The following is a 16,742-nucleotide window of genomic DNA, read 5'->3' as shown; positions in this document are numbered from 1 at the left end:
TATTGTAAAGTGGATTTCATAAGTATGAATTGTTTTTTAAAATATTATCTGTAATCATGTTTTCCTCAAACACAAAGGCAAATAGAATTAATAATACATAAGAAACATTTTTATGCAGTCATGTTTTTATTTGAGAGAAAAAGAGTGGATGACATTGAATAATTAGTTCCCATGTTACCTAACAGACGGCAGATCCCTTTACAGCAGCAGTATGTTTATCTACCTCTGGTCATCTGTGTTTGCCATCTGATTTCCACATGAAAACAGTCTATAATAAGTGAATAATTTCTCCAGAGGGAGATTAGCTTTCTCAGCGGGGAGGTTGTCCTGCCGGCCATCACCAGGTGGACAACCAGCAGGTGCAAATGAGCACTGGGAATCAGCATGAAGACTTGCTGTTCCCAAATGATAAATCTGTATCAACAAAGCAGAAATCCCCTGGTGTTTCTTGAAGAGTTGTGAAAAACAGTCATTATACACTACACAGAGCATGCCTGTTTTGGGTTCTGGCTGTTAATTTGTGGTACTGGCCCTCTGAACAGCAGGCTTGAAATTCAATCTTAAAAGTTGGTGAAGTTGGATTAAATTATTGAGCAGAACTTAGTATTAATGCCGTCTAAATGAAGACCATTGTGTAGATGTTTAAAGTCAGTGGGGATGTCGTACGCTGGTGTGACATCGAACTGAATTAAATAATCAGGGGAGATTTTGTGGAGAGATGATGATGATGATGCATGACTTTTTTCGTTCTCAACCTTTTCCTCTACTTTTTTGTCCTCTTGCTGCACACAATTTGCATCTTCTTGGCTTTCCTCTGTGCAATTGACAGTTTGAACAAAAGCATACATGTAAATACACTGCGCAAATATTAAGCAGCACAACTGTTTTCAACATTGATAATACTAAGAAATGTTTCTTGAGCAACAAATCGGCATATTAAAATGATTTCTGAAGGATCATGTGACACTGAAGACTGGAGTAATGATGCTGAAAATTCCGCTTTGCCATCACAGGAATAAATTACACTTTAAAATATATTCAAATTGAAAACAGTTATTTGAAATCGTAATAATATTTCACAATATGTAACTGGGTCTTCTCCACCAAAAGGCCTTAAAGGAGTAGTCCACTTTAAAAAAAATTTTTGCTGATAATTTACTCACCCTCATGTCATACAAGATGTCCATGTCATTCTTTCTTCAGTCGAAAAGAAAGTAAGGTTTTTGATGAAAACATTCCAGGATTTTTCCTCCATATAATCAAACAAATTATTATTTATAATCAATCAAACAAATCCAACAAATATTTTTTCGTGTCATTTGGTTCATTCAACGAACGAAATGAACCAATTGACTCAGGAAACGATTCATTCATTTTGATGAACGAGTTCGAACAGGAGAGTTACGAACGCGAGCAAGGCGACTATTTGAGCTTATAAAACTTAAACGTTGTTATTTTTTTTTATTTTTTTTAAAAAGAGCGATCGTTTCGCTTGATAAGACCCTTATTCATCGTGTGGAATCGTTTAAAGCCCTTTGAACAGTATGCACTGAAGCTGTCTTTTGGACCTGAACCGTTTGTTTGCAGTAAAGTGCATTATATGGAGAAAAAACCTGGGTTCTTCGACTGAAGAACGAATGACATGGATATCTTGGATGACATGGGGGTGAGTAAATTATCAGCAAACGTTTTTTTAAAGCGTTTCAAATTTTTGTTTAGAGTGAACTACTAGCTAGTCCTTTAAAAAGACCCAGGTCTAACCCGAACCCTAAAATCTGTCAGAATGATATGAACGTGATGAAATGAACAACATGGCCAATGGGCCAAAAGAAAGTAAAACAAAGTCATCACGGAGGTCAAATGACTCCAATAAAAACAACATATGTTATCTTAGTTTTCACAATTTCCTCACCCTTCGAGTTATCCGTCACAACCTCTGTGTCTTGCTTGTACATGCACGTCTCTCCGTCGACCAAACCCATGATCTGTTCATCGCTCTTTTGGAGGTTCTTTAGCAGGAAGTATGTTCTCATCAACCCTTTGCCTTTCACCTCGATCTCACCCCTCTCGGCGATCTCAAAGATTCCTTTGTCCTTTAACACACTGTGGACAAGAAGTGCTTTTCTTAGATCTGGATCCAAGTGACACAGAACGCCTCAGTGCTTTTGTGATTGAACTTATCAAGACCTCACTTGTCTCTTATGCTCACCAAGGCTGCATTTGTTTGATTAAAAAGTACAGTAAAAACAGTAATATTGTGAAATATAATTACAATTTAAAACAACTCATTTATATTTTAATATAGTGTCAAATGTAATTTATTCCAGTGACGGCAAAGCTGAATTTTCAGTATCATTACTCGAGCCTAGTGTCACATGATACAGAAATGTTGATTTGGTGCTCAAGAAACATTTCATATTATTATTATTAATGTTGCAAACAGTTGTGCTGCTAATATTTGTTTTGGAAACCATTTTTTTCCCAAGGTTGATGAATAGAAAGTGTATGTGAAATATTTTGTAGTATTTTTAAACGGCTTTACTGTTACATTTAGGCTATGTGACAATAGGAATCTAAACCCACTGAAAAACTATCATTCACCTGTATGTCATGGGGCTCACATGTATGTGATCAGGGACTCCGTGGCTCTCCATCCGAGAGGCTGTATTGACAGTGTCTCCAAACAAGCAGTACCGTGGCATCTTATCACCTACAACACCAGCCAAAACTGGGCCGGTGTGCAGGCCAACTCGGATCTAGATTGACAAATCAATGAATTAAACAAATTGCAAGAGCGTATTGAGCTTCTATTTACATAGAGCCAACTCTTTAAACACACACATGTACCTGTATGGGCTGTCCTGTGATAGGGCTAGTCACCTCCCTTGCAGCAATTCTCATACCCAGGGCAAAGTTTGCCACCCGCTCCGCATGTGTTTCTGTGGGAATGGGCACACCGCCAACCACCATGTAAGCATCACCTATCGTCTCTACCTGTTGTGAGACAGTGTCATTTTGGTATAATTTCATTTTTTTTTCTCTTTGATTAATTGTAAGCGAAATATCCAATATATTTTGAAGGTTTTCCTTATAATTTATGTAAAAAAAAGAATGTGATTTATATAAATAAAATACATATTAAATATATTAAATTATAAAATGAAGTTATATCATTATAAAATATTTTAATTATTATTATAAAACAATATAGAATTTAATAAATATATAAAATATAATCAAGTCACTATAAAAAATATTGTTGGTTTAACTTAAAAAATGAAGCAACCTGGTTGCCTTAAAACTTTAAGTTCATTGAAATTGAAAAATTGAGTTAATACAATTAAGGAGATTGATTTAATAATCAGAAACTCAAAATATTATGTTATCTGAACTACATAAAGTATCTAAGTTGATTTGACAGAAGAAAAAAACGTTATGATAACAAATCATGATTTTTTTCAGTAGAACTGACTTGCTTAATTTAAACAAAAAATCTATTATATTAAATTTAAAATAAAGCAATGTCATTAAATTATATTAAATGATTCAAAATATATAATTTAACATATTTAATATATAATCAAATAAAACTATGTGTTTCTGTGTGGATAGATGGATAGATAGTAAATAATTGGAACAACCAATCCCACACAAACCTTATAGACAGTGTGAATGTTTGTAAGACGATCAAATCTGGAATACATTGAGTTGAGCATGTTGACTATCTGAATGGGTTCACAGGCTGCGCAGATGTTAGTGAAGGTGACCACATCACTGAATAGGATGGTGCACACTTTGAATTCACCTGAAAGATTAACAGAAAGAGTCTGATCCATTTAAAGAATGGAAAATAACAAGTGTAATTAGTGGTGTTCCTCTGGTTTCTTTATACCTGCCTCTACTTTTTTCCCCTCTTTAAGCTGGTTGGCAACGTGTGTCGGCAGCATGGCATAAAGGAGCTTTTCAGATTTTTGCTTCTCGATCTCTAAGTTGCGTGAGAGGATTCTTAACTCCTCCTTCTTCCTCTCTAGCTGATTGGAGAGCTCGATCTCTGCCAGCCTCTGCTGGTTGAGCAGGATCAGATCTCGCGTGGTGTCGTGCTGGGCGATGTCTGCCAGGTGAAGACCCCTTTCCTCCAGTTCTTGGAGGCTTCGTAGCTTAGGAGAGCATAGATAGATCATGCAGTTCAGTGACTCCATCCACATCATCTGTCCTAAAACACACACGCATGCAAATTAATCATCAACCAATATGATATATGTAAAAAGTTTTGCGAAATTACATAAAGATCATTTTATTCAACAAATTGTCCACTAAACAAGGCTGTTGGAGAATTTCAGAAGAAACGAAGGAACTTGACTAAACCACTTTTCTTAATTAGAATCGGTCTACGCACATTTATAATAGCACAATGATCTATAGTGTAATAAATCTCTGTGGATAAAGTACCTCGCAGTTTGAGGGTGACCTGGTTTTTCTGGATATCTGGTAACATTTCTCTCCTGGTCTTCAGCACAAACTGGCTGTTGATGAACTTTTGGATGCTCTGGATGTTGCAGGTGACCTCTGGGTGTACAATGGTGAAGTATTCATCCAGACGGATACCTGAGGTCTGCAGTCCGGGAACAAACTTCTGAATGTTGACACCTGTGTGCTTCACCACCAGCTAAAAAGAAAAGGTTCAAACGGTTCAAAATGACTCAATTGGTTTAACATTTGAATGATTAATAAAAAGAAATGCAGAGTTATAGGGCCGGTTCACACAGAACGTGTTTTTGCTGTTAAAAACACGAGATGCAGGTCAGTGGAACGGAAAAAGTGTTAAAAGTTGAACTTATTTTAATTTGAGAGTTTTGTGTTTGCACGTCATGCTACAAAAGAAGCGAGACACAAGTGAAATGGTTAAAGACGTCCGTCTAGCACGTGTTTACTTGGAAAAACAATGGAAAAGTAATTGCAGTGGAATGGAAAATGCGTTCTGTCTGAAATGGTCCTTATACTTCCTTACGTTTTGATCAAAAACGATGTGAAAGGGAAAAGCGTTACAGAAGGCTTGCTCGTCAATCCACAGTCTTTTTGGGTAGCTGGGTGTGAAGGATTGCCGCAGATTGCCTTAAGACAGATACAAATGGAAAACCATTAATTCATGTAATACTTGAAAAACATACCAAATCAGGAAAAAAATGTTATAGTGGGGTCCAACAAAATGTAATTTTTAAAATACTTTTATTAATATTTAATATAGCTTTTCTTGTTATATTTTTATGTCATTATGTGCTTGTCATTTTTTTTTTTTTTTTTAAATATTGCTGTGTAGGTTAAATATATTTTCATTTCGGTTTTTGTTTTATTATTATTTTTTTTTTAAGAAATGAATATTTATATAATATAACTGTATTTAAATTTTATTTTTGTTCAGATTTATTTCAATTACATTCCCCTAATGTTAGTCATAAACGTTCGCCTAATGTTATATTCTAAAGTAGTGGTTGGCGTGCGACATTGCAAAAATATCATATCAGGGTTTTTTTCAGGAAAATCATGATTCACGATTTTATTATGATTCTTTTTCATGTTGGGTTTACTATTTTACAAGTGACTGAGCATTACAGCCAGACCAATGTGCCCGCGCTGGTGTGTCCGTGCCGTTGTCCATGCCTGTTCGAGTGTCCGCACCGGTGCTGGTCTCCGTGTCCGTACTGGTGTTGGCGTGTCAGGGTGCTCGTGCCGGTATCCGTGTTGGTGCCAGTGTCCATATTGGTGTCCATGTAGGTGCCCGTGATTCATTTGCTAATGTCCGTGCCAGTGTCCGTGCCGGTGTCTGTGCTGGTGTCCGTGCCGGTGTGTCCGTGTTGGTGCCGGTGTCCATATTGGTGTCCATGTAGGTGCCCGTGATTCATTTGCTAATGTCCGTGCCAGTGTCCGTGCCGGTGTCTGTGCTGGTGTCCGTGCCGGTGTGTCCGTGTTGGTGCCGGTGTCCGTGCTGGTGTATGTTCCGTGGATTGTGTGCCTGCGTCGTGTCTATGTTGTGTCCATTTTGGTGTGTCCGTATCCATGCCGGTGTCAGTGCCAGCGTCCGTGCCGGTGCCCATGTTAGTGTGTGTGCCCGTGGCCGGTGTCTTTGCTGGTGCGTCCATGTTGGTGTGTCCAGGCTGGTGTCCGTGCCGGTGCCCATGTCTGTGCCGGTGCCCATGTACGTGCCGGTCCATATTCAAGCCAGTCTCGGTCTGTATTCGAGCTGGGGCCAGTGTTGGTATTGGTGTCCGTGCCGGAGAGTCCGTGTCGGTATGTCAAGTTTGATGTGTCCTTGCCGGTGTTGGTGTGTCTTGTTGGTGGCTGTAATGCTCAGTCACTTGCAAAATAGTAAAAAGAAACTGAAACGGATCATTGATTTTCCCCCTAAAACCTTTAAAACGTTAATTAAAACACATAAAAATTTGAACAGTTTTCTTTTAATTCAAATGAATGTGCTGTATAGTGCCAAAAAACAGTAGTTAGTGTGACTGAATCTGTCGAACCTTGGCCCAACATGACAATGCTCCTCACAATCTCCCATGGAGATCGTTTCCTTGGACACAGCTGCATGTTGGCATACCTGGCCTTCATCCTTTTAATTGTCTCCTCCTTGTTCTGTTGATGTAGCAGTTGTCATGGTTACACACTTTCAAACATGTTACGATTTCAAAATTACAAAGACAGCAGACAATAGAGAGTCTAGACCTGCTTAAACATTCATGATGTTTCTGAAATTGATTTAAGTGTCTGATCTTTGAGCAGGTTAGACTACTTGAAATGTTAACACTCCTTTTTTGTGTTACACATGATAATGCCAAAGCAATTGACATGCACTTTGAAAAAAAAAAAAAGCATTCAACATCATTGAGAGATGTTCAGATATAATATAAGAGAAACACACAACAGTTACATATTTTCTGCAATGTCTTCCTGGACTTACACACCTCTTTCTCTGCTTGTATTTCCTCTTCACTGCCTATCTGAGGCTTTCTTTTGGCCACCTTTTCCTTCTGTACCATGTGGAAAACCACATGTTCCTTCTTTCCAGTGCGCTCATCTTCTTCTGACTGGTTCAGAATGGTCATCGTAACCTCACTGTCAAAGAAATCCTTCGCCACAGCCTCAATAATACCTGGCCACCAAGAAAAAGTACTTGATGATCAGAAAGACAATTCTTTAATTATGTATATCGCATGTATAAAATATATATTTATATTTATATATATATATTATGCAGATTAAAGACACTATTTTGAACACTATTTAGTGTCCAACCTAAATGCCAAAATATACTCCAAAATGTACACAAAATTTGGCAAAAACTACTTTCTAGTTTTTGAACTAAATTCAATGATTTAAGAAACAGAAGTAACTAAATTGAATTGAAATATATTGGGGCTGTCAAACGATTAATCGTGATTAATCGCATCCAAAATAAAAGTTTGTGTTTACATAATATATGTGGGTGCACTGTGTATAATTATTTTGTATATATATAAATACACACATATGCATGTATATTTAAGAAAAAAATATGTATATATAAAATATTTATATTTATATATAATATAAATTATATATAATCTATACACAGTATATACATGAAAATATTTCTTAAATATATGCAAGCATGTGTGTATTTATATATATATATATATATTATAATTATACACAGTGCACCCACATATATTATGTAAACACAAACTTTTATTTTGGATGCGATTAATCGCGATTAATCGTTTGACAGTCCTAAAATTTATGTATGAATATTTTTTCACATCTACATTAACAAAATATTTGGGCAATTTTATGTAGGCTATCTAAAAATATATATTTTGCTGTATGGGGTTGCTGATAGCTTTATGCCTTTCATGTAAAAACTCTCACCTGGCACAATATGATAAAGTCCTTTCCTGTCTGAGTAATAGTGAAGAAGAATTCGGCCATCATCCATCCGCTCCACACGAAAGGACGGAGCATTCATGGCCTAAGTAAAGTTACAAACCATAATAAGTTCATAGTTTTTATTTCATATGTTCTCAAACATTTATAGGGCTATAATAAGTCGACTGATATTACATTTGGCCTGAGATTCATTTTTAATTAAACACTGTATGATTCACATAGAACGTGTTTTTGAGAAAAATGTGTCTCTAGAACATTTTTTCTGCACGCTGACTTGCATCTCATGTTTTTCTCTTAAAAGTTTTGAGTTTTGAGAAGCATTGCGTATTCTGACCTCATAAGATAATGCCAAATAACTGTGTAGAGCATCAAGATTTTCAATGAACTCCAGCAGGTTTCCACCGAGAGTTCGCAGCATAGTGTCATATCCCGACATCTTACAAAAGCTGAAAAAGTATTCTCCAAACAGCTTCAAAACCACCTCGGAGGAGACATCTAGAAGAAAAATCAAACAGAACTTTCATCTGGGCAGCAGTTCAGTTTCCTTTTCAAAAGCGCCTAGGTCATTGTGGTACCAATTGAGTGGAGTTCAGGTGTGTGACCCACTCAGAGATTCACACCTGTCCTTGTCCACCTACTCTCAGGAACATATTGGATGACAGGTTATAGGACATCAACCATCATAATGCCCAGTGGTCTATGCTCAGTAGGGACATAGTTAGCACTCTCTCAGACACTTGACCAATGTCTGCAAGTCCCCAAGGACATTGTGAAAACAAAGTAATTGTGAGGCTGTCGCGGTCTGTATTCTTTTCTCAAAAATGTTTACGCAGACAGACATTTAAAAGTGGATCCAAACAAAAACTGCCCTTTTAAAGAAGTGAAACATTCTGGTGAGTCAGACAAAGGAGAAGAAGGTTCTTTAGCTGACATATGCATAGACAAACACAAATGCAAATACATTTAGATCCAAAACTAGCTTGCGGTTACAGGGAACAATATCATTCTTAATACAAAATGATGCTCACCCAGCATTTTACAAGCCTCTTGCACTAGTCGAAGAGTGATGAGATCATCGTAGATTTCATAGGTCATAAACGTCTCCTGGACCCCGGCCATTAATCTAGAAAAGACTTTGTTTAGTTGAAACAAACTACACATCTCCACACTGTAAAAAAATATTGTTGGTTTAACTTAAAAAAGTAAGTAACCTGGGTTGCCTTAAAATTTTAAGTTGATTGAACTGGAAAAAGTGAGTTAATACAACGAAGGAGATTAATTTAATCATCAGAAACTCAAAATAAAAAGTTATCTCAATTAAATAAGTTATTATAAAGTTGATTTGACAAAAGAAAATATGTTGTGATAACAAATCTTGAAAATATACAGTATTTTTACACACGTTACATGTGTTGTATACAGACCTCAGTTTCTCCCATGTTTCTTCTCCAAACCTTTCAATGACCAGTGACTTCAGACAAGTATTGATAAAGCCGTACTGTGAGACAAACACACCGTTAATTGAAAGCTGCTGGAATACTGTACCTCATGTGGTATACTAGCAAAAAGATTTTTACTTACCATTTCTCCAAACCACAAACAAACTGTTGAAATCCCAAACTTGTAGACTCTATACTACACTGAGCAGAAGGAGATGCTCTTTAAATTTTGGTGTGTCGATTATGTAGGCTCATGCAGATACACAGACACACCCACTCAACCGTAATGCATGCCCACATACATCTGATGATATGGAAATCACTGCATCTCAACTCTGGATGCATTTTAAAGAGAAAATCTCACTTTGCAATTAATATAATATCATATTGGAAACTAACCTGTTACATTTGTAGACAGGCTTATACCATATTAAAGTGCCCACATTATGCTTTTTCGAATATTCCCTTTTAATGCAGTGTGTAATATAGCTGTCTGTGAATGTAAACGGTCTACAAAGTGCACAATAAAGTTATTGTCTCCCAAATGAAAGAATCAACTAATCGAACCACCTAAATGAGTAGTCTGGAATTTCAGTCTCACTTCCGTGACCTGCATAAAACAAGAATGCATTTGCCTAATGCCCACCTATTGTCTTCATTGCGCTGCCCGTGAACAACTTCTACTTTGACCCAACCTCAAACACTGTAGCTGGTTGGTGTTTTGTTCATGTCCAGAAGACGCTGTTTTCTGCTCCAAAAGCAAATTCCAGCTTCCAAAGGAAGACTATGAGTCAGTGGTTAAAATTACCACAGCTATACAACAGCCTTTTGACAATTGCTTCTCAAATGTCCATGAGGTCTAAATGGGATTTATAAAATGCTTATCCATTAAAGATGGAACTTTATTTGGAACAACTTGTTTCCCAGAATCTCAACCTGTAAGTGTGATTAATTATTGATCTATATATTTAATATGTAGTTTGTGTTTTATATTGTGTCTCCGGAGAACTGTCTAATTCGTGTTACTGAAATAGTTATGCTGTGGGCCCAATATTAACAAAAATTGTTTCCATTAATGCAGATTGTCTGTTGTTCTTAGTCATTTGAATAATGATAAAGGATGGAGCAAGATTTGTTTTACATCAGTCATTCACGTTAATGCATGGGTAACGCATGATACAGTTAATAATAAAGTTATGCTGATGGTGAGGAATTACAAATTACAATTGTTGCATATTGTACCTCAAAATCACATCGCTCAGTCCTGCTCAAATTGTTCTTGCAATGGAGGTTTGGGTTGAATAAAAGTTTCATAATCAAAGTTTCATAATCGGACTCACTCTGAGATTGATATGGTAAAATAGACGCCATACTGTCTTTACGGTGTGTACAATCTCTGAGCTTTAGGAAGCATCCGGAGCTATATGTGCATTTCGACACACACTGGCAGACAAATCACAAACTCACTGGACTATTTTACCAATCTGAGCAGAGCAAGCTCGTGGAAAAGAGGGATTAATAGAGACTGAATCTTTGGACAAGTCGGCAATATATATTATGTGAAAAACAAGTGGTTTTTTTTATATTTTTTACCTTGATCCATGTATAGGTTATCTGCTATGGGTGACATCCAAAACAAAATTAGCAACCTTTTAAATAGCATAAAGCGTTTTGAGTATTTCAATTGATCAATGATGCTTGATTCTCTCTTCTTTTTTTCCCTTTTTTTGGGGGAGAGAAATCATAAACTGTATTAACCCTAGTCCTATTGTTGCACAAGCTTAGAAATGCTTTCTCTTTCACTTTAATCTCCACCAATTGAAAACTTTGTTTTTGTTGGAAAGTACAGCGTATAACCAGTCTTATAATCAAGAGTGAAACAGAATACGTAAGACTATCTAAAATTTATAACTACAGTGCCTTCCCTGACACCTTAACCCACCTTAACACACCCTAACACACCTTAAACTTGTATGGATGTGTATGGAGTGTATGGATGTCTGTGTGCAATTTGTCATGTAACACATGGTGTAACAGATTCCCCAAGTGCACTAAAAATGATCAAAATGAGTTTTATTATTTTAATTATATTTTGATATGAAGGATAAGCATTAATATTGATCCGCTATATTTGTTTATTTTTCTTTATTTTTTTGGTCAAATTAGCCTATATATATATATATATATATATATATATATATATATATATATGCCAACCATGAGTTTACCTGAAATGTCAGTTTCAATGTCAATATAGGCTATTTGTCAATAGAATTTCACCATACCTACATGTTTCTGTTTTAGCCTACGTTTTCATTATATCAGAATAATAGTATAGCATGTGTTTGAGTTCAAATTTTCCATCTTGGGAATGAGGATGATGCGTTAAAAAAATCTAAAATAGGGCATGTTGGAAGTTCAGGGAAACTTTCGTGGAAACTCTGGTAAAAACTCCGCATGCAGGTGGATCTAATAAAAGCCACTGGTAGTTCTTTTTGAGTCTCACAGTTGCTACACTGTGGCTAGTCTGGGCATATCCTTGAGAAAGTACCGTATAGACACCTTGGGTCCGTTTTAAGTGTTTATTGAAGACCTTTGGACTCCCTGTTTTACATTTGATGGTTACTTGCGTTGGGAATCTACCTTTAGGTGCAATAAAATCTAGTTTAAAAGCTGCGTTTGCGAGCGCTAGTCGCAGTGTTTTGACTTCCGTCGCATTGAGACGAGGCGAAATCAATCAGACAAAATCAAGGTAAGATTTGCTTATTTTTTCAGCTTCTGTCCCTTTTTTCTTTTTGCAAACAGTGAATGCGTCTTTCAAATGCAAAGTTCTTAAGTAGGTCAGACTTTAAATCAGGCAAAATTAAACCCAGAGAGATGCCTATTTTTGACATGGCTCCCGAGAATCTTAGATTAATCACTAACGATAGTACATTTCGGTTAAAATCATAGATTATATCATAGTCTTGGTTTATGAAAAAGATGTTTGAGGATATCAATTACTCTGACGCATACAGAACAGTTGTTTATTCAGTTTTTAAACATAAATTATAGGCTACATGTTTTTTAAACTGAATAAACAACTGTTCTGTGTTTTCTAATTCAGTGGTGATATGATATTTCTTTCATTCAGGTGTATTTTAAAAAAAACGGTGATCGTCGTGTCACTTGTAAACTGTTCCTTTTCTCTGCGCATTTCACGATTGTCCAATCATTGTCTTTTGAGATTTTTTTTAACTCATGTTATAAAGATAGTTTGTGATGGTGTTCCATATTTTTTTTGTCAGTCATAATAATAGATACGAGCAATTATATACATATTTTTTAGTTTATACTATAGCCTGCATATCTGAAGTCTACAAATAACTGATTATTATTTTTCTTTCATAATTAATATTTCAAGCTTCCATGGATAAATGATTTTCAGAAAAAAAAACATACAGAGATTAGTATAAAATTGAAAAACAGAAAAAAAGTAAAATAAAAAAAATATTTGCTGATAAATTATGATATTGTAAGCCTATGATGACCGATTCTGATTTGAAATTTCAAACTAATGGACTAGTCTATCTTGCTACACAAGCATCAGCACAAATAACAAATTTTATTTCAATTATATTCTTTCCTTAGATGTTTTGTGAAACTACTCTGTGGAGCATAGAATGCGACAAACATCTTCAAACAACCAGGGATCCGATATGCCTGATGGAAATCTCATCGGGGAGATCTGTTTCCATTGAGGACGTGAGTGGAGAAGGATGGCTATCTGAACAAAAGATGCCATCCAAACAGAATCACAGGATCATCCGTAAACCACAAACGACAACCAAGAACCGAATCTTTAACTCTGAAAAATTCTGGACCTTCCTCCAATTAAAGATATCCATACCAGCATGATGAGGACAAGTGACCCTGATGTGTCAGAAAGACTTCTAAAAAGGACTTGCACATTGAACATGTTAATGTATCATATATTAAGCATTTTTATACTTTTATTTTTTAGTAAAGAAAATTAAATGTGAATTCTATTTATTAAGGATGAATTAGATGCTTGTTTCTTTTAGCACATTGCTGTTGCTTTGAATTTCAACCAGATGGCAGCGATGAGTCACTGGCTCTGTAATGAAACAAATGTGTTGCCCAAGCTGCACTTTGTAGCATATTACTGAAGGCTGAGCTGACTATTTTGCACAGGAATTTAACAAATACAATATTAAGTAAACATCAATCAAAGCTAAAGTCCAGCAAAATGTTTAATTGTTCCTCCTGCTTTAAAAAACGACTAAACTACATATGATTACGTAGATACTGTATGCATTGAGGGCTTTATAATGAATATTTGAGCCAGGTTTAAAAAGCAACAATTTTATGAAAGATGTGATATCTCTATTTGCATTCTGTGCTTGTTTACAGCTAAATTGAAAATCCACTATTAAAGTGGCTTTCAAGACGTGTGTTTGTATATAATGCATTCTATATTATGGTTTATAGTTTATTAATAAAATATGTTCCAATGGCAGCTTGCGATCTCTTTGATCGAAAGACAAATAGACAAACAAAGGTCAAACAAAAAACCTGTGTGAGCAAAGTATAAAAACAGGGCATGTTCACAATGTTTCATAAATAAAAATGAAAATACATTATTGATTAGAATTCACATATCAAGGATGGCAGGAAAAAATATGGCAGATCATTAAAAAGGAATTGAGGATGCCAGATTTAATTCATAGGGGGATTGTTTGTTTGGCCCAAGGATTCGGGATGCAAAGTGCCCCCTCTGATCATTTGCATTGAGGCCTTGAAAAAGCTCCGATTTGAACACAAACACGCTCTGGCATGACCCAATTAGTCTATTTTCAAAACCTGGATGTCACTTTCAACTTATCTTGTCCCCATTAAATCAAATAATGGCAGAAAAATAACCAAAAGCAAATCACAGCTGGCTTCACACTAGTCTGCCTTTATATCTGTTCTGCAGGCCTGAAAATGCAAAGTTTTGAAAATGGGTTTCAACGTTTTGGTTTTACGCAACATTGTAGGGCCTACATCGTAAAAAAAAATATATATATATATATTTTCAAGATTTGTTATCACAAGATTTTTTCTTTTGTAAAATCTTAACTTAAAAATATTTAGTTCAGGTAACATAATATTTTGAGTTCCTGATGATTAAATCAATCTCCTTCATGGTATTAACTCACTTTTTCTACTTCAATCAACTTAAAATTTTAAGGCAACCAGGTTACTTAATTTTTTAAGTTAAACCAACAACTTTTTTTACAGTATACTAAAAACAAAAAGGTTTTTTCCGTTCTTACTGGTCCAAGTCAAATCCAAACCCAAGTTAACCCAGCAAAAATTGTTCTGACTACTAATTGAGAACAAAGTTTTGAACATGCCGCTTCAAACAAACACAGTGCATGCAACGAAATGTGACAACATGTTTTGTTTGAATCACCGAAGGCTTTGGAAGGTTGAACGTCCACTGGAGGCAGTGCGTCCCGTTGGGATATTGATAGTCAAGCACAAAAGTCCAGCCTTGATCCCAAAGAAATACTTGCAATCTCCTTTGAACTCCATTGGCAATCCAGTGAGACAACAAAGACCAACGACAAGAAGCAATGAAGGTTATTGAGAAAATAATTCAAAGAGAAAACGTTTGAGCCTTTAAATTGACCCAACAGCCTGTATCTGGCAAAAATATAAGGTGATATTAACACAAAGGTGAGGAGAGCAAGGACTGAAGACCTCAAATCAAATCGAAGGACATCCTTTTCATTCTTCTCATTACAACCGTGTTTTCTTTCTCTCCTCCATCAAACTGAGCCTTGGACACACCTGAAAGGAGAAACACACTCATTAAAAGGTTTTTCCCTTAAACTGTCAATTTTCTGTGTTTGCCAAGTCCGTCTAGAATGCGTTTGTCCTAAGGGATGTGAGGATGTTCAAGGCTAGGTGTATAGAAGCACATTCTTCAAAGAAAATTAAATCAAACTCTTCACTGTATTTATTTTCATGCCTCCGTTTTTATTAAAGACTGAAAGATAGAGAATATGAATATAGAAAAAGCCTTTGAATAAAGGCCTATAGTGCACACTATGTAATATCAGATCAGTTAATCATGTTACTGTACGCTACAAAGCTCCCCCTCTGCCAGCGCCCAGCCTTGACCTTGTCTGTCCTTATTCACATCCTCAGTTCAGCAAATGAGTTTTATTACAGGTGACAGCTCAGATTCATGCTTCCAAGATACAGGCAGAGACAAAAAGGGAGAGACTATGTCTGCTGAAGCTCATGTTTGGGCTTGTGCTCTGTCGGTCGGAAGGGGAAAAAACAAACAAACAAAACAAAAAATAGCTTGTTGGTCTGACTCTATAATGTAATAAAATTATGACACATTTCCACACAGTTTAATAGATTGATTTTGAGGTAGTTGTACTGATAGTATATAAAATCCATCTTAATTCAGTGAGCTCACACTTGAAACAGACTCTAATGTATGAACTCGTTCATCAAAATGAACGAATCTTTTCCCGAGTCAATTCGTTCATTCATTCGTTGAATGAACCAAATGACACAAAAAAAGATTTGTTCATTTTGATGAACGAATTCGAACAGGAGAGTCACAAACGCATCACAGAACAGAGCAAGGCGACCATTTGAGATGGTCCTCACTGCGGAACATGAAATCCATGGGGAGGAGTCGGATCCAGATCCAACTCCTCCCACCTTACATACACCTAAACCTAACCAACTCCGCCCCCTGATCCCTAAACCCACCCCTAATCCCTAAACCCAACCCTAATCTTACCCATCTCCACCCCTTGGATCGTGATCCGACTCCTCCCCGTGGATCTCATGTTCTGCATTGAGGTGCTACTGGACCATTTGAGCTTATAAAACTTAAACTTTGTTATTTTTTTATTTTTTTTTTAAATGAGCAATCGTTTCGCTTGATAAGACCATTATTCATCGTCTGGAATCGTTTAAAGCAATTTGAACAGTTTGCAGTTTTGCAGAAATTTTTATCATTTAAAGCTGCAGTAGGGAGTTTTGAGAAACCATTGACTTAGCCTGAAAATTGAGATGGTCCTCACTGCAGAACACGAAATCCAGGGGGAGGAGTTGGATCTGGATCTCCCACCTTACATATATCTAAACCCATTGGCGCCGATGCCGATGCGAAAATACAGAGGACCCACGTGTGCCAGACTGCCAGTAGGCTATATTTAAAATTAAACATTGCAGTTGGTGCTATGTGAAGCATCTGTCACACTGTAATTGGTTATATAACTGACACTGTCAGTCGGAAGACCTTCTGAAAAAGAAAGGGGCGAGGCAGGAGGGAAAGCAAGCGCACTAACGCACCTGCTAAAATTTAGC

At 36.4% G+C, this 16,742-nt stretch overlaps 1 protein-coding gene and 1 long non-coding RNA gene across 2 annotated transcripts; one reads left to right on the top strand and one right to left on the bottom strand.

The window, feature by feature from the left end:
* Window positions 1-113: 113 nt before the first annotated feature.
* On the bottom strand, window positions 114-10,962 carry gucy1b2 (guanylate cyclase 1, soluble, beta 2). The gene is made up of 16 exons (XM_039673612.2): window positions 10,953-10,962; window positions 9,502-9,524; window positions 9,345-9,418; window positions 8,949-9,043; window positions 8,255-8,415; window positions 7,903-8,002; window positions 6,960-7,147; window positions 6,519-6,630; window positions 5,009-5,112; window positions 4,450-4,666; window positions 3,893-4,213; window positions 3,657-3,805; window positions 2,848-2,994; window positions 2,602-2,756; window positions 1,913-2,103; window positions 114-814 (listed from the first exon to the last, which is right to left on the bottom strand). The coding sequence occupies exons 1-16, from the start codon at window positions 10,960-10,962 to the stop codon at window positions 582-584; spliced, it is 2,280 nt and encodes a 759-aa protein (XP_039529546.2). The 3' UTR covers window positions 114-581.
* A 929-nt stretch (window positions 10,963-11,891) lies between these two features.
* On the top strand, window positions 11,892-13,396 carry LOC120480341 (uncharacterized). The gene is made up of 2 exons (XR_005623086.2): window positions 11,892-12,111; window positions 12,990-13,396. It is a non-coding gene; the product is annotated as an uncharacterized LOC120480341 (long non-coding RNA).
* Window positions 13,397-16,742: the final 3,346 nt, after the last annotated feature.

Source organism: Pimephales promelas, chromosome 21 (assembly GCF_988280905.1).
Source record: "Pimephales promelas chromosome 21, fPimPro1.hap1.1, whole genome shotgun sequence".
Lineage (NCBI taxonomy): Eukaryota > Metazoa > Chordata > Actinopteri > Cypriniformes > Leuciscidae > Pimephales > Pimephales promelas.
Note: the sequence above shows the minus strand (reverse complement) of the source record. Positions and strands in the feature narration are given on the sequence as shown.